Consider the following 26,080-nt stretch of genomic DNA (forward strand, 5'->3'; position numbering starts at 1 on the left):
GACATCTCGTTACCATGACAAAGTGATATTTTGCCCTAGGTCATTGTATGTAAAATATGAACCCTGATATGTCTGTCCTTTTAGGTGATAATTTTTTTTTTTAATTGCAGTGTTGTTATTGTCCAATAGTCCCTGTTATAGATTTGATGATCACCTTCAGAGTAAGCGTGACAAAAAAAAAAAAATAATAAAAAATATATAAGAAACTCATTGATACTCATACTGTTGCGCGTTTTAAGTAATCTGCTGTCTTTTACCATGTGTCTGGCTTTCACTTACACTTCAGCCAGACTAACTGAAAAGTTGATGATTGAATGCCCATATTGCTGGAATATTGATAAAAGCGGTATATATTAACACTATATACTTGTCATGGATGCTGTTGTACAAAATAACCTTGCCGCTTAGACTACCTTAAGTCTATGCTAAGGTAGAGGAGTTACAGTCACCTTAGCACGAAGACTACCTTAAGTCTATGTTAAGGTAGAGGAGCTACAGTCACCTTAGCACTAAGACTACTTTAAGTCTATGTTAAGGTAGAGGAGCTACAGTCACCTTAGCGCTAAGACTACCTTGAGTCTATGTTAAGGTAGAGGAGCTACAGTCACCTTAGCACTAAGACTACCTTAAGTCTATGTTAAGGTGTGGCAGCTATGGTCACCTTAGTGCTAAGATCACTTTGTACAACAACACCCTGGTGAGTTTGACCAACACTGAAATGTCTTTTATGTGTTTGCCTTTTTTCTGTCGTACTAAGTATTTATCATGTTTCAGGAATACTGTTAAAAGAAGCAGTAAGTCTCTGCTGATTGTTTTTCTTTCACATTCTTTCCCACTTTTTAGTGTCTTCATAACAGTATGTATTGATCTACTGTCAGATTAACGATCCCAGTGTCCGTGTATTGGAAATTGACATCACGTCCATGTGAATTTCATATTTCAGAAAGGAGAGGAGAACAACATAAATTGTCCCTGTTATAAACACCACTACATCCAATCTAGTGTTTGTGTACACTTGTCTGATACAAGCTTGGTATTGATTCATAACATTTTGTACATGAATATGTTTCAGATCTCTCATTTTGAAAATATGTTAGGAGAAGAAGTTGGAAGTCTTTGAAGTCAACATGACTTTATGCTAGAACGGCACAGTAATAATCAAAATTGGGTTATTTTTGTCCTGTTTTCAAAATCAAAATGGCTGCCAAGGCAGTCATATTGAAATCCCATTTGTAGGTCTTAATCTTTAAGAATTGAAAATGAAATTTGTTACCTTGTTGAAAGGAGTATACCAGAGGTTAAAACATCCCATCACCCGATGCTCGGGAGAAATCAGTTTTCATTTCAGGCAATCAAATAATGGTGTGTTACTTGTCTGTTGGCTACTGGATAATTTTCATATTGGTATGGATATTGTGAAATTTAATTAAACTTTTCTTATTGATGTATGTGCTACAGCAAACTCATAGGGACACAATTCTAAAGATGGAAGTGAATTATTTATTTTTTTTTTTGACTGGGCACTTGTTATATCTGTAAGTAAATGGTTATAAGATTTATATAGAAAAGTGTATCTGATAATACCACTGATTGTAAGGTTTGTTGTCGTCATAGGATCTTGATACAAGTAAGGGGTGCAACTCTGTATTAGAAATTGTTGCTCCATAGCAAGCTATTGAAATTTGATATGACTGTGTTGTTAGAGTAGTGCTGTAGCAGTGAATTCTGTGTGGTCTATATATAACACATAGCTGTCATTATCACCATCTATATCTGCCAGTATCAGCCAATGAGAACTTTAATATAATGGCATGGAATAGAAGCATTAATGCCCTCCGTGTTTACCGGTGGATGAGTTATTGCTTCACTAGATCTCATTAGTTTATTCCTATTGCTGGCTCACACAAATAGATATCTTTGTCAAACATGCTGGTTTGTGTTGTACATTATGGAAGACAATATGCTATGAAGTAATTGGGGGGGGGAGTACAGCATTCATTCTGTCCATCCATCTGTCCAACCATCTCTGTCCTTCCGTCCATCTCAAAAGATTGTCAAGGATATGTTTCTTAAAATTTACATGCTAGCTTCACTAAACTTCACACACACATTAATCATTACCCACAGATGTGCCTTTTGCTATTTTGAAGTTTTTCAGAATTTTATTTTTTGCTGTATCCATGGAAACACAACTTAGTGCCAAATGTGTTTGATGGTTTTGTTCAGAGCGTATCTCTTAAAGTTTACATGCAAGGTTCACCAAAATTCAAAATGCAAAATGTGTTTGATGATTACCTGGCCACAGCATATCACTGAAACTATACACGCTGGGTTCACCAAACTTAATGCATAAGTTAATCATGACCCACAGATATGAGATGGGTTGTTTTGTTCATGTCATTAATACATATGTAGTTCTGATTGATTCAAAATAGTTAATTTCTTCAAGTAAAGGTGTACATGGCAAAACTGTTATCTAACATGTATATAAAGTTTAGTAGAATCAAGGAATCAAGAATCAAGCTTTGTGAGCTGCTGATCTTTGTCACATTATATCAATATCAAAGTCGTTTCCATGTCCCAAAGTGGAAAGTGGGGTATGTGAGCTGTGCTTCTTCAACTGTGATACTTTCCAGAAATGGTACAATTTTGCTGGTCAGTTGTTACAACTGTAATAATTATGTTTTGTGGAGGGTTGGTTTGTGTTGGTGTATGTGGTGATTATGGGTTAGAATTGGTCTAAAAAAATTGTTTTGGAAGTTTTTTTAATGGTCATTCATCATGATTTGTGAAAGTCATTCACAGTATGATGTTCTGCTCATATAATTTATGTCTTACTTACTTCAGCCGGTGTAACCTTTCTAATCAATTCTGATGTTGCTAAACAAAGTTAGCATCTTGAACAAACATACAGCAAAATCTGGACATTGTTCTTATATTTTGGAGGACAAACTTGATTCATGCTGTATCATCCTCTAACTTGTGGTTTGGGTTCATTTCAATTGTGTATTGTGAGATTCTTTGAAATCTTTCACTTTTTGGAGAAGGGATGAACAGCTTTGTCAGTTCTCCATAGGATTAAATCAGTTTTGAGTTTATTTGGAGCACAAATAACAGTCACAATATTCACATAGTTTAAAAAATAAAAATGAAGCATATTAAAAAATTGCAGAGACAAACCTGAAAATCAAACAAATAGATTTTGAAAATTAGTCTTCAAGTAAAAAATCTGTCACTGTTTTAGCAACAGATTAATTAATTTTCCAATCCAAATATTTGAAACTGAAAAAAGCATGCAAGAAAATAAATGGATAAATTCATAAGATAAAGAGTAACTGAGCTGCTTGAGTCTTCCACAAACACTTGTAGTGTGGAAGATATCACCTTGTTGATTCACAGGGGAATCTAGTCAGATGTATTCAGTATCACCTATTCATCGTCGTCTTTCCTTCATCCCACTTTCTATTACAAGATTAAGCAATCGTAAACAAAAACATGTCTCTGGTGACAGAGTTTTCAGCTCAAGGCAAGGACATAACCTGATATATATTGATATATTCTGATTGGCTGTCAGCCACACCAGGAAGGCTGTTTTATGTTTCTGTCAGGATATAAGCTGGTTATAGAATGGATGTATTTGACCACTTTAGAGTGTCATATTCCAAATATCAATATGAAATTATTTCCTGCAGGTTTTTAATGAAATCTCTGAACATACATATGTCATGAGTTGCTGACTTTCACCATCCATTGTTTCAGTTATTTCAAAGAAGAATTTGCAGGAATTGTTTTAATTATTTTTCAAGTGCAGTTTGTGTTGAGTTTGATCTTCATTTAGAACATCAAGAAAGCATGATCTGTTGAAAGCATAAAGAGGGCATAGTCTTTGGAGAGCATATTTAGGGCATGGGTTGTAGAGGGCATATAGAGGGAAGGATCTGTGGAGAGAATTAAAAGAGCTCAAAGTCTTCAGGGTGCATAGAGTTGGTATATGGAGAGCATAGAAAAGAAGATATGGTCTGTGGAGGAGGGCGTGGTCTGTGGGGAGCATAAAGAGGGACTGGGGGGCATGGAAAGGGCATGGTCTTTAGGAATTAAAAAGAGTGAGTTGTAGCAGATCATTTTCCAGGAGTTGATCATTGTACCAAGAGAAGTTTCTCACTGTACCAGAAGGGAGTGGATCATCCATCTCACTGACCCTCACTGACTTCTTTTAGTTGTTTATGTTTCAATTTGAGATGAACCACGAAAAAAAAGAATTTATATAAATATAGGTACTTGACAATGTCCACAAAAAGTTGGCCACACATAGGTCCCCATCTGAAAACCAGAACCAGAACCTACAGTTGAGCTTCATCCTTGTTTTAACAAAATTTAGTGTCCCTGTGGTCAGGTGATTACAACTTTATATGTTATCTGCAGGACTTCATGAAGACTTCATTTGTTCATCCTGGTATAGATGATCATAGAAAAGTGCCATGACAACCAGATCAGGAGATGCCCAGATAGTTGGCGCCAGTGTCTCCAATTTCAGCCATGTTTGTGCAAGCATAAAATTCAGTTTCTCTGGCAGTTTAAGCCAGGAGATTATTGACAGCATAAGAAGACTCTCTGAGTGGAATGCAGTATTAAGCTAAATATGCTAGACTATTGCCATGTCAGTGTTGGCCAAGATGGCGTCAACGGTTGAGAAAGCAATGACAGCTGGCTGTGTTATCATGTGGTTATGTCACAGAAAAGAGTCTGTGTTCCAGTAATTATTGGCATTTATAGGATCCAGTTGATATAGTGTATTTATTCTGTCCTATTGGGAATGTTGGTGGAATTGGTACTGTGTGAGCTATTCTTATAAGGCTTTATGACTCAGCTGAGAATCTATTTCACTGTGCATGATTCTGTTGCTCAGCCGATTGTGTGACGTGTCCTGATTGTTTTAATCAGCCGATTATATGTCATTGTTTCCTGATTGTGTTACTCAGCCAATTGTGTGACATGATGTCCTTATTCTGTTGCTCAGCTGATTTTATGTGCTTTTCAGTTGACTGTGCTGTTTTGACCTGATTATGTTGCTTAACTGATTGTATGTTATTCTGTCCCTCAGCTGATTGTGTACAGAGTGTGTAGCATCCTGTTCAGTTAATTGTGTGACATTGCGTTGTGATTGTGTTGCTCAACTGATTGTGTAACATTGTGTCCTAGTTGTGTTGCTCTGCTGATTGTGTAACATTGTGTCCTAGTTGTGTTTCTCTGTTGATTGTGTAACATTGTGTCCTGTGTGACTCCCAAAGGAGTTTAGATTGACAATACCATGTGATGTTGAGACTGGCATCCAATGAGTGGCATTGAGTGAAACAAATAACTGCACCTTGAGCAAGCAACAGTTGCTTTGATATGTGTGTTATATAAATATCCTATAATAATGATAATGACACACCTTGCACATGAGATGTGCATGTGGTCATGTGCACTCATACATGCTCATAATACGGGACAACTGTCAGGTCGATGCTCAACTTATCCTTGTTTGCCAGTAAGTACACTGAAGCTAACTGTCTGGCACTGAAATAAATAGCCCACTAATGCCACTAATACCAAAGTCTATTTTTACAAAATGTCAAGTGAAAAAGAGACCATTAGCACCAACCTTCTTTCATATTTGCTTTCCTTGTTGTCGGTGCTTACTGAAATTGGCGTACATGGTGATTTCTAGTAACTGACTATATAATCCACGAAACAAGGTGACGTCACATTTTGTGTGCAGACGTATGGGTAATGATTGCAAATGGTATCAGTATACACATGTTGCATTTATGACTGGAATATTAGGTAATTTATATTTGCTGAATCAATAAAATAATCATGAGTGTTCAAAGTGAAATCATGGATTAAAAATATGATTTCTGCCACACTTTCCTTGTATCCATGAATAAAGGTTACGTGAGTAAACTGCTGCTGCTGCTGCTACCATGTGTCTAATTTCTGACCTTCACCTTCTGGAAAACAAATCTTTGGAAATATTGACTTCCGTAACGAAATTTCTGACCCCTTCCTCAGATTATAACTTGTCCCAAACTACTGTACTGGTTTGTAGTGTATGTATGAGCTGTCAGTGGGGACAATAGGTTATTGATTAGTACAACCTGAGGCCACAACTTGGAGACCAAGTTTGGGTTTATTGATTAGTCTGTCCTGGGAGAATTGAGTGAGGTTTGTTCCACCCTCAAACATTTTAGACCCTCTCATCAAATCTTCGGTTAAACTTCATCCATATGGATTCCTTTATCAAGAAAAGAGCCATTTCGATCACAAAAGATAAGGTCATTTCGTTCTGAAGAATTAACTTTCCCTCTTCTTCATCATTGGACTTGACTTGAAGTTCCTCCTGGAAAGCCTTCACTTTGAAGTGTTTTTACCATCTGTGGAGTGGATTAGAGTTGGAGTGTCTGTTGATGGCAACTTGAAGGTAATTTCCTGATGTAAATTTATACTTGCTGTTTTAATGGAATATCTTGTCAGTCGTCTTTCAGAAGGAATTAAGGTTTATCGTTGGTGTATTTGCAAATGCTTGTTTTGAAATTGACTTTAAATGGAGTAAGGCAAGCAATTTTAGGATTTTATGGTTTTTTGTTTCCGTGGATTTTTTCATTGTTTGCTTTGAGTTTCATGTTGATTTAACTTGGATGTGTTTAAAATGTTTGAAAGATGCCATTCCATTCTTTCCTGAGTCCTGAATCCTGTCAAATGTTTCACTTAGAACATTTGATTTGATGTTTATTTATTTAGAAAAGTTCGCATCAGAATATGAAGTACAGTTTTATCAGCTTCTCTTGTACAACATTACTTCAACCCCCCAAAAAAGGTTTTATGGAGGTCATGTCGAAAGTTTATAAAGTTTATAACGTGCAGTGAATGTTTCCCCCCTTCATCCTTGATTACTGAGTGCATGAGGCATCTGCAGTGGGGACAGAAATTCTCAGACACTTAAATGACTTACTTAAATGAAACAAGTTTATCCAAGAGATTATTGTCAAAACTGAATTCACTAGTTGATGTCTGACCCAAATTTTGTTTTTCAGAGTTACTACCTTGTTTCCTGTTTTATATTTTTAACGTACAGAGTTACTGCCCTTAATCTATGCTATCATGAATAGCACAAAGTGTCTACAGAAGGGAGTGATATTCTGAGAAATTACTGAAGTTACTTGAATGAATGAATGAATGAATGAATGAATGAATGAACACAAGGTATTCCAAGAGCAATCCTAATAACACCTTTTTTCAAACGGCTGTCCAGGCATTTTGAAGTGTTGACTATAAATGCAGGTGAGCTTCAGTACAAAGGGATGGTGGAGCAGGCTAGTGTTTAAAGCATTCGCTCATCACACCAATGACCAAGGTTCGATTTCCCACTTGTTGTGAATCTCAGTTCTTGCATTCGCCACAGTGATATTGCAGGAATATTGCTTAGAGTGGTAAAACCAAACATATGATGTGAGCAGGCCTGACCACCCCATCATGTCTACTGACTTTTATCAAATCAGGAAATAGTTCAATAGCTCTAGTAACAGCTCCTCTCATTAAATGGTAGAGTTCATAGGTGACGCCAGATGCAGGTGAACTTCAGTATACTGGCATCGCTCTTTAAGGTGAATACAGAAGATGTATTTCAATAGCAATACCAACAGTACTTTTAGATAAATGGCTTTTTTTCTCACCAGCGTAAATGTTTGACTACAAATGCAGGTTATCTGTAGAGCTGTGGTATTTCCTTTCAAGCTTATTACACACTGGGAACATTTGATAAGTGCACTCACTACAAATACAGTAGTGTCAGCGATAGAATAACATGAAGAGGATACCTGACAAGTTACAAACCGAGCAGCCCACAAAACAAGCAGTTGAGAAGCAATGAAGCACTAGCTGGCATTGATGAGCCCTCTGATAATAGGCTGGGGATGTGGACTGTATACTTAGTGTCTGGTGTCTTAGTCTTGGTAAGCCTAATGAATGGGGCAGGGCTGTCTCATCTAGAGAGATTGCTCTGCCGAAAATGTGATCCATGGTATTATAAGATTGCAAGAAACACAGTTCATCAGCAGTTTTGCTTTATGTTTGGGGTTCAGGGACATAGATACACTGGTAGTCGTTGCAACCAGTGTTTACATTACAGAGTTGTGTCCCTCACCTGTGGCAGGATTGGCTGATCGTTGGGTTTGGATATCAGATATGGATCCTGGTCTGTCAATATCTACCAGTGCTTCTGGATTGCAGCAATGTAATGATCATATTTAACTCGAATTTGATGATGATGATGATGATGATGATACCTAGTTCTGTGAAAATTGACATTGTGCAGCATATTCTCTGTATAAACAGAAATACATTCTCTCAACCCCAAAGGTTTTTAATGATCATAGCAACTGCAGGTTGATAATGATTCATTCTTTTGACAGTCATGATTTCTTTAAATGTAATTATTGGTATATCTTATATAAAAAACTATATCTGTGTGAAAGTGAGTGTACAAGCATTGGAAGAGGATGTAGTCTGCTTTGACAGCAGGCGAGGACTTAATGTCTAATGGCTGCCGTAATACAGTAAGTATATAAGGAACTCTGGCAGACAAATGCAGTGATCCCTCTTGAGCTGTACATTTTAGGGATAGTCCCAGCAATATAGGATGGTTTAGTTTCTGTCTCCAATGTTCAAGATGTCCTCAGGCTTTTTTCCTCCGCTCTGGAAGCCAAAGATGTGTCGCTGACTTCATCTCAGAAACCAGCACGCGTTTGTGTTTAACTAGGGCTTTGATTTCTGTGAAGCTGTTCATAAAAGCCTGTTTCTGTCAACAGGTTTGTAGTCATCTCATTTACAGAGTGGTTCCCTTGCATCTGACAAAGTTCATTTTGATTGCTATCCTGTTTTGTTAAATATATTGATGGTTGATTCTTGAGTGAGATCTTTTATTTGAACATGGCTTGTCACTGAAAGGTGCTTCTGTAGTCATTCTTAAAATTAGAAAAAAAACTATTTACTCTTTCGTATATCAAAGAATGACTGAAGAAGAATCATGTTACAAGCAAAGGTCATTGTTTGCCTTGAGTAAATATCATGTTGATGTATTGTTCAACATTGGCCATATGTGATGCTGTTTGTAATCTGGAGTTGAGAATTGATGACTAGGATGTGTTGTGGTACCAGATCTGTTTGTCTTCATCTTCAAATACCAGCCTGGGTTTGTCGGTGTCAAACAGTCCTCTTGAAGAAGAACCATGCCCAACTTGGTACAGGCTAATCAGATGAAGTTGTAAGTGTTGACGTTATCAGGTCAGTGGTGGAATTGATTGACCTTTCTTTGAGGTCTTGACATCCTGACTGGCTACTGAAATGTTCCTTCAGGACTGGCACAGACTTGCAAAGGCCTTGAGGCAATAAGGTCTGTTTTGAAAAGGCTTTGAAAGTCCTTGTTGCTTTTGGTCTGTCTCTAAGGGGGTTTGAATTTTAAGTTCTGTCTGGATATGACTGGAACTTTAAAGTCCATCTTAAAAAGCCATGTTGCTTCAGGTGCCCCTTCCACGAAGCACCCGTTACTAAAGTAAACCTTAATTGCTGTTATTGAACACTGCACAGAACATGATTGCTGTGGTGACTTGTGATAACCTCAGTGCTTAGTGAAAGCAGGCCCAGGTCTGTCTCTAGGAAGTTTTGAGTGATAAGTTCTGTCTTCTGGCTTCAGGGTCTTCTTTCACAAAGCAGCGTTGACTAAGGTTAACTTAAGCCGCCTTTCTTTAACACTGCCCGAAGGTTTGCTTAGTGACTTCGAATACCTCAGTGCATTGTGAGAGGAAGCCTTGGTCTGTCTTTAAGAAGCTTTGAATCATAAGTTCAGACTGGACATGTCCTCAAGTTTAGCCAAAGCTGCAACCAAACATTGTTGTGCCCAACTTTAAACAGGTGGCTGTCGTGAAGTTGTAGCTTGGTGCCCTGGTCGTCCATCTTTGTCCGTATGTATTCCACATCAGGTATGTCAGACTTGCTTTCAGTCTTAAAGTTATATTCCAGTCTGAAACACGTACTTTCCGTGATAATATGGTTGTTGTTTTGCTCATTGGTCATCACAGTTCAATTAAGATGACTTAACTAGAAACGTATAGTCCATTGAGTTAGCCTCTCAAAGGCCAGCTGTCTTGGTAGCTACACTCAGTCACACCTAACTTCATTGAAACATTGAACTGATGTGTCCATCAGAGATTACCCATTAATTGATCCATGCTCAGTGCAGAAGTGAATAGAGTGAGGCCATTGTCATGTGTTAATACTGTAAATACAAATCTTGGAACGTGCCATGGATTATGATTTGCATTGATAGTCTTTTTTGTTTCGCTAGTCTCAGAAGACTGACAAATTGACTTTATTCAGTGCAATACTCCAGTAATGCTTCCTAATTCAGTAATATTAGTCATTTATTTCATTTTCCCTGTCAACTAATATGAAGTAAATATACTGAAGAGCAAAAGTAACGCAAGTTTTTAACAAAAATAAATCTTAAAAAAGTAAACCTTAATTCTTATGTCTGAAAAAAAGGACGAATCAAGAGTTGAGTTGCTTTTGCTGCTCAATATATCATTACATTATGTTGTACAAAGTGAGACTGATGCAAGATAGATGTATCATAAATAAAAGCAAGCATTAAAAATGATTCTACACTTCTTCAGTGTGAATTAACTTTCAATATAATCTCATTTTCCTGGTATATCGTCTTTTTTGATACAACATCATACTATATCTGTCACTCCTAATCATTTTCGTATCAACAGACCCAAGACTGAATGAAAGTCGCCTTCAAATGTCACCCCTCTCCCGTCTACATTAAAGGCCAACTGGTCAGTGAGCTTGTCAAATCAAATTATTTGGTCGAGATGTCGCAGAGTGCACACCCATCAAAGCACTGAAACATATTACTGGATACTTTGAAGCAAAGGTCGTACGACGTGTTTAAACGCGAGGGTGCCCTTTGTTGCAGCAGAGCACCAATGACCTAACCTTGTTTCATTCAGTGATAACGTATATTACACGCTCGTTATCATGGAATTCTTGTGTTCAGTTAGCTGTTAAATATGGAGAAGAATTCTGATATAATTTGATGAGATTGTGTCATATGTTTGATTAAATGTGGGTTCTTTAACCACAGTCCGAAATATTGCTTCTCTGAAACTAAAAGTTCGTTTGAGGGCATGTTTGATGCTGAAACATCAGTGATTGAGATATTTGTGTTCCCATCATTTTAATTTTTTATATATTTTTTATCTTTTTGTAAGATTAGAAATGTAGTTGGGGAAATAAAAAAATGCTCAGAGTTTTCTTTAAAGATTATCCTCAGAAGTCTCAAGTTCCGACACTTTATGACTTTTTATTTAGTATGGAAATGTCATCTCAGAATATTTAAACTTGGTGTCCATCATTTGTGTCATATTTCTATGACAACAGCTATGCCTTAAGGAATGATATGGTCTTGCAGTTTCACTACAGAATTCCTCTGCATACCTTCATCAAACTCAAACCTCATCTCTTGTGTAAAAATCTGTCATGATGTTTCACAAGTACATTTTGTGTTCAAGAATCAATAACCGAAGTCACATTTTGCATTGGATGTTATTGTGGTGAGGAAGTCCAGTGGTAAAAGCGTTCAATCGACACGCCAAAGACCTGGGTTGATCCCTATATGGGTACAATGTGTCATGCCCATTTCTAGTGTCACCTGCCATGATATTGGTGGAATATTGCTAAAAGCAGAATGAAAGCCAACTCATTCACTCTGTTTATACAGATGAGTGTCAGTGAATTCAATTCCATTACTTTACTCAGAAGACATATTCCAGTGGTGTCCTCTGTGGTTCTTGTTGAGACAGAAGGGTAGCCAAGTTGAAGTGTCCACCTGTAGCACCGAAAATACAGGTTCACTTCTCTATATGGCTTTGATTAGTGAAACCGTCTCCTGGTATCCCTGTTGTGATGTTGCAGGAATAAATGAACATGGCATAAAACTATATGCACTCATCTGCTTAGATCTTGTTCTTGGGAGATTTGAAGATGTCTTGCGGTGCTTGATTCTGACGTTCTCCAACAAACATTCACCTCACAGAAATAACATGAACATTAGCTGAGTAGCGATGTTACGAGTTTGTCCAAACGTTGAACTGGCATTACGACTGGTACCTTATGTTTTCAGTAAATATCACCTTCCACCGGATCCATTGTGATCAAATCAACTCTTTCAGAGGTGGTTATCGTGATTTGAAACCTGTGACAGCTCAGAATTGAGCATATTACTAGTTCATGTCAGAAGATGTAAGAGAAATTCATTAATTGTTCACCATATTGTCACAAGGATGGCTGTTAAGTAGACACTAGCTTCACATACCAGCTACTGTCATATCTACTGTGTCAGTGTTACTGGTATTTGAAACCTCTGACCAGTAATAACTGAATATGCTATAAATTTGTTTCAGAAATGGACCAAATATTTCTAGTTCTTTTTGGAAGTCTATGAAATCTTGACAACCATTAATGGATTGTTAACTGATATCGAAGGAGAGGTTTGTTATTGTTTGATGTGTGTTTGTTTGATGTTGGTGTTACAGAACTGTGAGCTGAGTCAAGTAGAGAAGGCGGCTTTGTGTATACAGAGATATTTCCGTGGATACAAGGGGAGACAACTCTACAGAGATCTTCTGTTTGAAAGATTTGAAGAGGTAAGACATGTCAAGCATTCAAACTTCAAACACTTGGAAAAATTGGGAAATTTGTGAAAATGACAGTATAATTCGAATATTGTAAAATCTAAACAAATATACAAAAGACACAGTGATGTATGTGATGAATATATATTTAGCCACTAGGCTACCCCACCGCCTGGAAAAGCATGCTTCGGTGGTTTTGGAAATATTCGGGCTATGTCAGGATGTATGTTTTCGATAAACTTAATGTGTAGATTTTCTCTCTGATTTTTTTAAGAGATACCATTTCTTTCGGAAATGTAGTTTGAATCCTGTCTTAATTATGTGTCATTTCTGTATATCTGTTTTCATGCAAAATACTTTCGGAGACCATCGGTTTAGGGTAAAAACCAGGTCGTACTTGGTTTCTGTTGAATTCAGTTTTTGTCGTGAAACTTTCACCTATACCAGGTAAAAAATATCGCTTAATAATGATTAGATAATAGACACCAGAATCTGTGCTTAAAAAGTACAGCAGAGACCTTTCCTTAGTGTAGACCTTGTGAAGAAATCATTGATGACGTTCAGGATGTCAGTTCTGATGCTTGTGGTTATAGACCAGGGGCATACCTTTTCCTGATTACAAAACACCTACCTATTTTGAGTGCTTTTCGTGGAAGTCATTCTGATGTCAGGTTATATACAAGTCTACCAAATCTGCTCATATTTGCACAATTTTTACTGACAAACCTGATCTGATTAATGTTTCAGCACTTAATGAAACATTTGCTGACCATGTACAATAGGATGTTTAATTGCCCTTGCTAATTTCTATTGAACATCAACAGACCAGTTCATCATGTTGTTTTGTTCTTGCAACTAGAGATTTACAAACAAAACAGAATTACTTTCACAAATAAGATCTGATAATGCACTTACTAATATCATTGAATCAATGGAGGCATGGATTGTTTGGAACAATGGCGATGACATCACAGACAGTGTGGCAAGTCATGTGTGTAACCAGACTGAGGTCATGGTTTACTGAACACAGCACCATAGACAGTTGCTGGTTCAATACAGTGGGGAATAGAAAATGAGTTTGTGATGTTAAAGTGTTACACAGAGCAGTAAGCACCTGTACACAGAGTAAATTGCAGTGAATTGTTTATCAATACCTTTATTGTTGTGGTTTTCTGTTTACATCAATTTTTTAAATGTTAACTCCATTTAATTTTTGTTATGGATTTTCATGGTAAGTGTTGACAGCAGTCTGAGTTTAACTATTTAGCAGGATTAGTTTGGGTCAAATCCCTGAGGAAAGGTAATTCAGTAAACATTTAGGCATACACTTTGTATTTAGAAAGCAACCAATATTTTACAAAATACGCACTTTAAATTAAATTATTGCTTTTGCATTTAAAGATTTATTGATAAGCCAGGAAGTAGTTAAGAACATACAAGTTCCTACTTGTTGCAAGATAGTGAAATAGCAAGTGCTTAAAGTATTTACCTGAAGAATTGAAAATGAATGTTCAGCCTCTTATTTTGACCCTTTGATATAATGTCAATTTGACTTGGTTCTGATGCAGTTTTTCTCTCTTATCAGGAGGAGAGGATGAGACAAGAGAAGACAATGCAGCAAGTGGAAGAAGGACAACTCTTGGTGGACAAGTAAGTCTGTGTGATATTGATGGTAACTTACCAGCTGTGGAGAATCATGGATTGTCTTACTCAATGAGTGGATAATGGATGACATCACTGTGTGTTGTTCTCTTTGATATGTGAACATAATGGCATGAATGATTGAGTGTTCTCTACAATACTACAATAGGAAGACACAAGCAATGAATGAAATTGTTGAGTATTGTTTTCTCAACGTTGTTGCAATATGAAGACAAAACAGTGGATGATGTCTTGTATTGTTCTCTATAATACTGGAATATAATGTCATAAACCATGAGGTGTTATGATTATATTTTCCCCACAATACTGCAGTGTGACAACACAAACAGTGGATGACATCACTTGGTATTGTTCTCTATGGTATTTGAATGTACTTTCATGAACACGTTTTATGATTATGGTTTTTAAGTTTCTTTCAAAGAAGGTACAATAAAGCAATATGACAAAACAAACAAACAAACAAAACAAACAATGGATGACATCATTGTGTTATTGTGCTAATATCAGATTGTGTTTACATCAGATTTGTACCTATCTCTCGAACTCAATGCCTAGCCCACAGCCATGAGAATGGCTACTGCAACAAGTCAAGGTAAATTATGTATGTTTCAGTAGTGTTTATCTGATGTAGAACACGCTACCATACTGTTTTTAGGTACCAAATGATGCTCATGAATGATGTAAATCATGAATGTGGGCTACAGTCTGCAGATATACAGTAGGACAGCAGGCAGACTTAAAATGTTGATCAGTATTTTCAGATAATCATTTGGTCACCAGTTTTAATGTGTCACAATTCGTGAACAGAAGGCAATAATGTGTGTCTGCTTTTTATATGTTTGGATCAAATGTTAGCTTTACTTTCTGGAAATCTTTTGAAAGGTTTTAAAGGAGAAGCTTTTAGTGACAGACTTGGATGGGGTATTTGTACATCTTGGACACGAAACTGTGGATTAGGTGCCTGCAATGGCAGATTACTTGCTTGTTGATTCCTGTGATGAAGTGACTGTTGTCACAGCTGGTGCTTGACTTAGCCATGTGCAAGCATTATAATGGAAGATGATTTTGCACCATCATATCAAAACATGTCATTGAGTACCGTGGCATGAATGGCAACACTGCTTCTGGGAAATTGTGAAGGTTTGCACGTTCTGTACTGATAAAATTTGGTGCGCCTTGTGGGTTGTATGATCTGGGAGTTGAGATTGATAATACGATGTGCCAATGATTTATCTTATATTTGATTGTTTCATTGTAAAACATCTTGGATACCTAAATGACAAGTATTGAATTGCCATTTAAATCCCTTTGTTCTGACACAAGTGAAGGAGTATGATATATTCTCAGTCTGGCTGTTGCAAGGATTTTACAAGTGCTTCTTCCAGCTGTTACAAATCTTGATGAAGACTTTTTTTTTCAAACTTTATTGCTGATATCAAGTTTCTTGGCACTCTTATAAAATAGGGGGAGAAACACCTTACACAGACTATAAAATAATTAATCTTTCATAATTAATGATATTTGTAATAATATTCTAGTTCTGATTAGAATACAAAAAACTTGTATTAATGCTTTGGTGTATGGACAGAGATGTTTAAAGGGGAACAACTCATACAGTCTTCACGGAATGGACACCCTTGAACATATAGTGAGTGAGTGAGTGAGTGAGTGAGTGAGTTTAGGTTTTTGCTGGACTCAGCATTATTGCAGCTACATGGCAGCGGTCTGTAAATAATCAAGTCTGGACCAGACAATCCAGTGATCAACAACATGAGCATCGATCTGCACAATTGAGAACTGATGACATGTGTCAACCAAGTCAGCGAGTCTGACCACCTGATCCTGTTAGTCGCCTTTTATGGCAAGCATGGGTTTCTGAAGGCCTATTCTACCCTGGACCATCACTGGTCCTTGAAAGTATATGACAAGTGTATCGCGTTACTGGTCTCATCTTAAGTTATGTCATTTTTAAGATGTATTTTTGGATGTTTACGTCTATGTTGTTTCAGGTGGAGATGGTTTTATATATTTTTTATCGTGTTGTGCTGATTTATCCAGTCCTCACAATGGGGTCCTCATTGTAGGATTCTTGAAATTTGTCAGATTCTCTTGCAAGTAATCTTGCATCTTTATCTCGACATTGAGATGGAGGGGATCAGTTGCACTGTTGTTGTCCTGACAGACTTTCATCTGCATTAGTTCCTGATGTTGTTTGTTTAATGTCTGACCTAGCAATATTGAAGTGAGCAGACAGCGATCTGTAAATAATTGAGTGTGGACTAGTCTGCCTCACATTCCCTGAAACATTATTTTCCCTTCCACGTTTCTAAATACTAAATTCCTAGAGAAGCAAGACTAGATTTTCCTTTGATTCTGAATCTCCCATCACATTGGGCCATTGGAGTGAGTGAGTTTGGCTACACACTGCACCCATGAGGGGAATCCAAACTAGGCCCTCAGCATGGTAAGGGATGCTAGGCTACCCTACTGCCCCTTGATTACTTTGGAGACAGTAGAGTGGAAATGTGTGTTTTAAGCTTTGTTTAATCAGAAGAGAATATTATGTGTTAGTTTTATATGAAAAGAAAAATTATTTCTCATTCAGACATTTAGCTGTAGTTTCGAGGTTGAGTAGGATGTGAATCAAAATTTGATCAGAACAGAGAAAGGTATTGAAAAGGTAGTCATCATGCTCTCATTCTAGGAACTACCTGTTCCAGCTCAAGGCATACATTATAATATCTTGTTTTACATCACTGTGTGTTGCTACGCAAGTCCTGACAGTTATAACTATGGCGTGTTCTGCAGAAAGGGGAATTCCAGGCTGCATGTACATCACATGTTACTACAGGTCTGCCAGCTTATCAGTCTTGATGTCCTTAAAATGTAGGCGAGTAAGAAAATAGATAAGAAACATGGAGTTGTTATAGATAATTTGTGGTGTCATGCCCATGGCTTGTTGCTGATTCTCTCAACCACTTGTCCCACTGTGCTATTTGCATATTTCAGTTTTTTAACTGGAACACTTTGGAATGTAGAGTGAACCAACACTCACTCACTCACTCATGAAGGTCTGTGTTAGAACTGATCTTCAGTATTAGGCAACTAATCAGGTCCGATGGCTTGGCTGACACGTGTCATCGTATCCAAATTGCTTAGACCAATGCTCATGCTGTTGATCACTGGACTGTGTGGTCCAGGCTGGATTATTTACACACTGCCACCATATAGCAGGAATATTGGTGAGTTCACCACAAAACTAAACTCACTCATCTACTCATACTGAAGATGTGCGTGCTATTAGAGGAGCTCGGTTGATGCAAAATATTTTTGTTATGAATGAAAAAAGAGGTGAAATGTTTGGTAGAGGATGTTTTTCAAGGGTGGTGATATGGAATGATGTGCGCATTTGTATTTTTAATGAAAAGTAGTGAAATGAAGAATTAAGAAAATGATGGAATTGTCTTTTACAGTTTGGAAGGCTTAACTTGCAGGATGCAGTCTTATACTGATGCCCAAAAAATAGTTAACTGGAATTGGATCTTGTTTCATTTATTTCTTTTATCGAAAGGGAGAGAACTCTGCAGTGACATGTGTATGTGAATGGTCTTTTTAGACAATGCATAATTTGACAATGGTTACATGACTAGTGAGAAAATGTGTTAGTTTCTAATGAGGAAGATCACTATTTGATTCCCCTGTGCATATATTTGATTTATGATCAATTCCACTAAACTTTCTTCCAGAAATATGCTTATATTATTAAAAAATGATATCTCCAAAATAGGAAATAAAAAATAATTAGAGCATGAACTATTTCACCGCTGAGGCAATCTTTACTTGTCCGTCCAATCTTGGCTTACGTTTAATGAAATTCTTAATTTATTCTCTTTCATCTAGAAGACAGTGAGTGAGTTCATTTTTTTATGTTGCTTTTAGCACTATTCGAGCAATATCTAGGCAGACGACTCTAGAAGACAGACATCCATTCCACTTCCATTCCATGTAGTTTGTACTGTTCCCCTTTTCTTCTGATTGGTTTATTGTATGTTCCCTAAGATAAATGTATTATCCTCATTAGGTTTGCTATGAATTTTAGGGTAGTTTTTTAAAACTTCTTATGTTCATGATTATTTTATGACAGTTTCTGAAATACATTTGTTGTATTTAGTTTAGATTTTATTTAAGTGTATATTTGATTCTTCATGATTTAATTTGAAATAGAACTGTGAAACTTCAGGTTAGAATTGATCTACATCAACCCATGCTTGTCGTAAGAGGCAACAAATAGGATCTGGTGGTGACTATTTTTTTTGACTTGGTTGACACTTGCAATTAGTTCCCAATTGTGCAGATCAGTATTAATGTTCATGATGTTGAACACTGGATTGTTTGGTCCAGACTTTGTTTACAGACCATGGCCATACAGCTGGAATATTGCGGAGTTCGATGTGAAACTAAATTCACTCACTCACTACGAATAGCTATTATTTTGTTTTGTATTGAAATTAATTTAAATAAGTGATTCGCATGCTCATTTATCTCGGATGACATCCAGGGTCAGGTCTGAAAACAGCAAAAACGTAATCGTAAATTGTTGAGCTAGCTTTTATCAAATCAATGGCCTAGCCATCAAACATTCGGCATGCAATACAGAATATGCTTCTCTGCTTGTTAGAATTGATGACAGGTCAAAAACATGCAAATTTTCCTGTTAAAACTGTGTAATTCACTATTATTAAACTGATGGTAAATCTGTCAAGGATACAATGTAAGAAGTTGTAACATTAAGCCATTTATCAAATCACGTAAGAGATAAGAAATATTCAGACCGCTGTGGGAAACACAGATGATTTACTTTTCATATTTCCTTATTGGAAATGTCGCCCATGTTGGCATATATTGAGTTATCTCTCAATGATGGGGATCCCAAACCTTCATTTACATGACGAGTGATACGAAGCAGTCTTCGCTGTGAGGACCTGGTTCATGTTGCAGCCTAAGGGCATGAAGAAATTCCATTTTTGATAATGGGATCCAATGAATCCTGCCTCGGAACTATTGATGTTATAGCTGTAGTGAACTTGCTGTAACTTTTCATTTAATTGTGTATTGCTTGTGTAGAGTCCATTCAATTGTAGCAGTTCTTGTATCAGGTCAGGGTGGTCTAACTTTGGCGGACTCTTTGATAGGCAGAATGCTTGGCAGTGGTCTGTATCAAGATTTGGCTGTTTTGGTGAAACAGGTCTTTAGAGTTCCTCAGGCTTGTCACTTGTTGTTACTTAACATGAGAAAATTGATTCTCCATCAAGTAACATGGCTCCATGGCTCCATGAGAGTGTGAACCAATAAAAGACTTGCTGAGATGAAGATTGGTTGTTAGTTTCGTGCAGATACGTTTGATGTCAGTTCAATGGCAGTGATTCAGACGTCATGTCGAGCTTTGATCAGTGGTGAAGCTATTAGCACGACTTCATTCCTGTTTGGTTTCTGACTAGAGTTGGTAAACTGTACCTGATGCTTCTCATACAGAAGATCCCTCCATCTTATACTGCTTTTTGAAGTAGGTCCCTAGCAACCAATGCTGGTCCTCAGAGGACCTCATATCCACCTCATTATGGTCCCTAGAGTAGGTCCCTAGCAAACAGTGCTTGACATTAGAGAAGGATCTGATGTCCACCTGATCATAGTCCCTAGAGTAGGTCCCTTGCAAGCACTGCTGTCCATAGAGAAGGACCTGACATCCACCTCTTGATGGTCCCTAGAGTAGCTCCCCTCCACCTCATACTGGTCCCTAGAGTAGGTCCCTTGCAAGCACTGCTGTCCATAGAGAAGGACCTGACATCCACCTCTTGATGGTCCCTAGAGTAGGTCCCTTGCAAGCACTGCTGTCCATAGAGAAGGACCTGACATCCACCTCTTGATGGTCCCTAGAGTAGGTCCCCTCCACCTCATACTGGTCCCTAGAGTAGGTCCCTTGCAAGCACTGCTGTCCATAGAGAAGGACCTGACATCCACCTCTTGATGGTCCCTAGAGTAGGTCCCTTGCAAGCACTGCTGTCCATAGAGAAGGACCTGACATCCACCTCTTGCTGGTCCCTAGAGTAGCTCCCCTCCACCTCATTCTGGTCCCTAGAGTAGGTCTCCTCCATCTCATACTGGTCCCTAGAGTAGGTCCCTTGCAAGCACTGCTGTCCATAGAGAAGGACCTGACATCCACCTCTTGATGGTCCCTAGAGTAGGTCCCTTGCAAGCACTGCTGTCCATAGAGAAGGACCTGACATCCACCTCTTGATGGTCCCTAGAGTAGCTCCCCTCCACCTCATTCCGGTCCCTAGAGTAGGTCTCCTCCATCTCATACTGGTCCCTAGAGTAGGTCCCTTGCAAGCACTGCTGTCCATAGAGAAGGACCTGACATCCACCTCTTGATGGTCCCTAGAGTAGCTCCCCTCCACCTCATACTGGTCCCTAGAGTAGGTCCCTTGCAAGCACTGCTGTCCATAGCGAAGGACCTGACATCCACCTCTTGATGGTCCCTAGAGTAGCTCCCCTCCACCTCATTCTGGTCCCTAGAGTAGGTCTCCTCCACCTCATACTGGTCCCTAGAGTAGGTCCCTTGCAAGCACTGCTGTCCATAGAGAAGGACCTGACATCCACCTCTTGATGGTCCCTAGAGTAGGTCCCTTGCAAGCACTGCTGTCCATAGAGAAGGACCTGACATCCACCTCTTGATGGTCCCTAGAGTAGGTCCCCTCCACCTCATTCTGGTCCCTAGAGTAGGTCTCCTCCATCTCATACTGGTCCCTAGAGTAGGTCCCTTGCAAGCACTGCTGTCCATAGAGAAGGACCTGACATCCACCTCTTGATGGTCCCTAGAGTAGGTCCCCTCCACCTCATACTGGTCCCTAGAGTAGGTCCCTTGCAAGCACTGCTGTCCATAGAGAAGGACCTGACATCCACCTCTTGATGGTCCCTAGAGTAGGTCCCTTGCAAGCACTGCTGTCCATAGAGAAGGACCTGACATCCACCTCTTGATGGTCCCTAGAGTAGGTCCCCTCCACCTCATTCTGGTCCCTAGAGTAGGTCTCCTCCATCTCATACTGGTCCCTAGAGTAGGTCCCTTGCAAGCACTGCTGTCCATAGAGAAGGACCTGACATCCACCTCTTGATGGTCCCTAGAGTAGGTCCCCTCCACCTCATACTGGTCCCTAGAGTAGGTCCCTTGCAAGCACTGCTGTCCATAGAGAAGGACCTGACATCCACCTCTTGATGGTCCCTAGAGTAGCTCCCCTCCACCTCATTCTGGTCCCTAGAGTAGGTCTCCTCCATCTCATACTGGTCCCTAGAGTAGGTCCCCTCCACCTCATACTGGTCCCTAGAGTAGGTCCCTTGCAAGCACTGCTGTCCATAGAGAAGGACCTGACATCCACCTCTTGATGGTCCCTAGAGTAGGTCCCTTGCAAGCACTGCTGTCCATAGAGAAGGACCTGACATCCACCTCTTGATGGTCCCTAGAGTAGGTCCCCTCCACCTCATTCTGGTCCCTAGAGTAGGTCTCCTCCATCTCATACTGGTCCCTAGAGTAGGTCCCTTGCAAGCACTGCTGTCCATAGAGAAGGACCTGACATCCACCTCTTGATGGTCCCTAGAGTAGGTCCCCTCCACCTCATACTGGTCCCTAGAGTAGGTCCCTTGCAAGCACTGCTGTCCATAGAGAAGGACCTGACATCCACCTCTTGATGGTCCCTAGAGTAGCTCCCCTCCACCTCATTCTGGTCCCTAGAGTAGGTCTCCTCCATCTCATACTGGTCCCTAGAGTAGGTCCCCGCCACTTCATACTTGTCCCTAGCAACCAGTGCTAGACCTTAAAGATGGACCTCATATCTGCCTCATGATGGTCTCTAGAGCTGGTCCTTAGAGAAAGACCTGATAACCACCTCACAGTGGTCCCTGGAGTAAGTCCCCTCCATCTCCTACTGGTCCATAGGGTAGGTCCCTTCCACTCATTCTGGTCCCTAGAGTAGGTCTCTTCCACCTCAATCTGGTCCCTAGATTAGGTCTCCTCAATCTTATACTGGTCCCTAGAGTAGGTCCCTAGCAACCACTTCATACTTGTACCTAGAGTAGGTCCCCTCCATCTCATACTGGTCCGTAGAGTAGTCCCCTTCATCTTATCACGGTCCCTAGTGGACCTGTGAAGTTCCGGGGTAGAATAGGCCTTCAGCAACCCATGCTTGCCATAAAGGGTGACTATGCTTGTCGACTAACGTGATCGGGTGGTCAGGCTTGCTGACTTGGTTGACATATGCCATTGGTTCCCATGTGCGCAGATCAATGGTCATATTGTTGATCACTGGCTTGTCTGGTCCAGACTCGATTATTTACAGACAGCCGCCATATAGCTGGAATATTGCTGAGTGCAGCGTAAAACTCAACTCACTCACTCAGTGGTCCCTAATGTAGGTCCCTTCTACCTCATACAAGCCAGTACAGTAGGTCCCCTCCATCTCATACTGGTCCCTAGAGTAGGTCCCCTCCACCTCTTACTGGTCCCTATTGTAGCAACCAGTGCTGGTTCTCAGAGAAGGACCTCATATCCACCTCATTCTGGTCCCTGGCGTTAGTGCCCTCCACTTCATGATGGTCCGTAGAGTAGATCCCCTCTACCTTTCACTGGTCCCCAGAGTAGGTCCCCACCAGCTCATACTGCTCCCTAGAGTAGGTCCCTTCCACTTCATGATGGTCCCTAGAGTAGGTTCCCTCCATCTCATATTGGTCCTCAGAGTAGGTCCCCGTCTTAGCAATATTTACACGAGAAAACATCAGAAACTAGCTTGATGCATTGTACCAACATGGGAAACTGAGCCCAGATCTTTGGCACTCAAGGCTACCCCACTGGCCAGTTTTGAAGACTACTTCTTCACATCTTGAGCATTTCAGTTTATAGCATCTTGGAATCAAACTGGAGCATGTACGTTACAATATTAAGCCAGTTTGATCCTTTCTATCAACAAGTGACTGATTAGGATCTTGTCTGACATCCAAGCTGTGAACAATAGTATGCTGTTTTGTGTTTGTATTTTACTGCTTCTTCTAATATGCATGTCTGCAGTAGACATGTTACAAGCCTTTAACAATACATATTGAAAAAGTAACAGAGAGTACATTTAATCATGCATTGAAACTGTTCAAAGCCCTGAGAGATGAAACATCGAGTGACTGGTAATGACGATAACTCCTTTCATGTTAATTCTTGTGTCAGGAACCCTGTCAACTCTGGCCACTGTGGACGTGGATGCAAGGAGCACAGAAACTTTTTCCTCTTAACTGCTGAGGAGAACGTGCTGAAATTTCAGTTTACGTTAATATTTGTCTATATGATGGCCTTTGATGATATATGTTGCTCAAGGCCTCAAAACAGAACGTTATGGATTTGACGCTCTTGCCAGGATGTTAAAACTTTACTCAGACGAAGTCTGGCTGCGTTCAATGCATACTTCTCTTCAGCAGAATAGATGTTTTTTGTAATCTGTGTCCATATTCGGCAATGGTGGACATTCACTTAACCATGTGTATAATACGTCCCCAGCTATTGGCTTGTTACTTCTACTGGAATCTGTCCGTGTCGAGACTGATGATTCCGTGGTGTTAATGTTTTATATTTTGTAAATAATAGAGTTTGATAGGTGTGAATGTGTTTTGCAGTGTCAGCACGATTCTCCATCAAATTCTCGTGGAAGTGTATAAAGGTTCGACATCAGCTGAAATATTTTTTAAGGCACTTTTACAGCTATCGTTTATTTACATATTTTATTGTGATTTAAATGGAATTTCAGTGTATTATTTGCACAATATGGGAAGATTGAAAGCCCTCAGTTGGAAAGTCATTGACATTTGTCAACTGACCATTAAACATTTTAGTGGGCTGACATAAAAGAATAATGGTTGGTCCAAGAAATACTGTGAAATAAGGTTAATTGTCTTCAGTAAAATTCAGAAATATTCAGAACAATTGCAAATTGTCTGCCTGCTTTGCTACCTCTCACGGAAACTCAGCTGCCTGTGACCACACAGAAATATCATATCCCTCCCAGTTCGTTTCCCCATCAAATGAAGACTTAGTAGTATATCACCACCTAAATGCCGGTATTGGTTGCAAACATGTAGATTATTCTTTCATGGCTAAGGGAGGCAACTCTCTACAACATACTGTGGACTTTTGACTGGTTGTCTGTCCTTGATTACACTTACCGTTATAGCAGGATCACTAGTGGTATATGAGGTCTCATATATCCTGCATCAGGTTTTATATTACCAGCTTTAGAATACAGCCTAAACAGGTACTAATACCCACATATCCCCCAGGTATTACAGCGACATGACTTAATTCAGTCTGCCATTGTGGAAGATTTAAAAGAACTTTAAAAGTGATTAAAAATATTTTTGATTAGCTAAAGTTCACTGGCTCCTGTGGGTTCTTACTTGTGGGGATTTCTGTTCCTCTTCAGACATATGCACAGCCTGTTATCTTCCATGCAAGGTGAAAATGGAGTTATTATCCCACTGTAAATTTTAGATCCTTTCCAGTCAGGATATATAGTACTTTCTCAAGATCAAGTGAACCAATGACAGCCTGATATGGAGGTATGGTAATATATGTTGTACTTGCAACAACAGGCCTTCATTTTGGCCAACATCATTAATTCATGAGTTTTATAATAAAACCTTCTAGACTGATGGCATTGATGAGTCTGAATCAATAATTTACATCCTTGCTTCTGCAGTTGCATGAAGAAGACAAATATATCAGAGAGTCAAGTGGACCTCTAACAGGTCATGATCAATTCTTTAACAGATTTTCAGAAGAACCCTTTTGATGCCCCTGTGAATCCCTTATCAGTGGAAACAGGTTGAAACATGTTGTTAGAGATCAGAGGATGGGGAGTGGGTAGTTAGAATTTAATGTGCTTGGTGCCTCAGGAACTTTATTACTCAGTTTCACTGTGGATGGACACTTTATTGCAGTATTCGCACCCATTGGACATTGGAAATCGGGTGGACGTCTTTGAAATTCATGACAGTTTGGCACGCACAGGTCATGGCTCTGATGTACATTGGCTGTAAACTGCATGTAATGACTGCATGGAAGTGCACATTTGGATGATCCAATTTTAATGATTTTTCATTTTGGTGTTTATGGTGGGAGAATGTTTGGGCTGAGGTTGCAGGACAGGTATGTCTTTGTCATGTTCCTCTTGACGCCTGCGAAAATCAAGGTTAGGTTCACAACCACCTCTCCTGGTTGTGAGAGGTGACCAGTTGAAGGCTTGCTGACTTGTGTCCTTGTGCCCAGAGACTACGGATCATTCTTCAGAATAGAATGTTTCAACTGGGTCGTCTGGGCCAGACTTGGGCCTAGATTTTCGAAGCTCTCTTAGATAGTCTATCTCCAGACTTGGGATAGATTTTCGAAGCTGTCTTAGATAGTCTATCTCTAAGATAGTGGCATGTGCCATACATTAACATAAACCCACGACTGTCTTAGTGCTTAGAATCTAGGCCATGATTTTTTTCAGGTCACTGTTAGGCGGTCATCTATACTGAACAGCAAAAGAAATGCAACACTTACTTTTTGTCAAGTTTTTAAACAAAGATATAAACATGAACACTTACTTTTATGA

General features: G+C 39.2%; 1 protein-coding gene across 2 annotated transcripts in view; it reads left to right on the forward strand.

Moving 5' to 3' along the window:
* The window catches only part of LOC137281273 (IQCJ-SCHIP1 readthrough transcript protein-like), a 234,357-nt gene that overhangs the window by 34,670 nt on the left and 173,607 nt on the right, over positions 1-26,080 (forward strand). For both annotated transcript variants that reach the window (XM_067812433.1, XM_067812432.1), the window contains exons 4-5: positions 12,639-12,749; positions 14,323-14,387. In XM_067812433.1, the coding sequence (XP_067668534.1) occupies positions 12,639-12,749; positions 14,323-14,387 (176 nt within the window). The remainder of the gene's footprint in view (positions 1-12,638; positions 12,750-14,322; positions 14,388-26,080) is intronic.

The sequence above is a fragment of the Haliotis asinina genome, chromosome 4 (assembly GCF_037392515.1).
Source record: "Haliotis asinina isolate JCU_RB_2024 chromosome 4, JCU_Hal_asi_v2, whole genome shotgun sequence".
NCBI lineage: Eukaryota > Metazoa > Mollusca > Gastropoda > Lepetellida > Haliotidae > Haliotis > Haliotis asinina.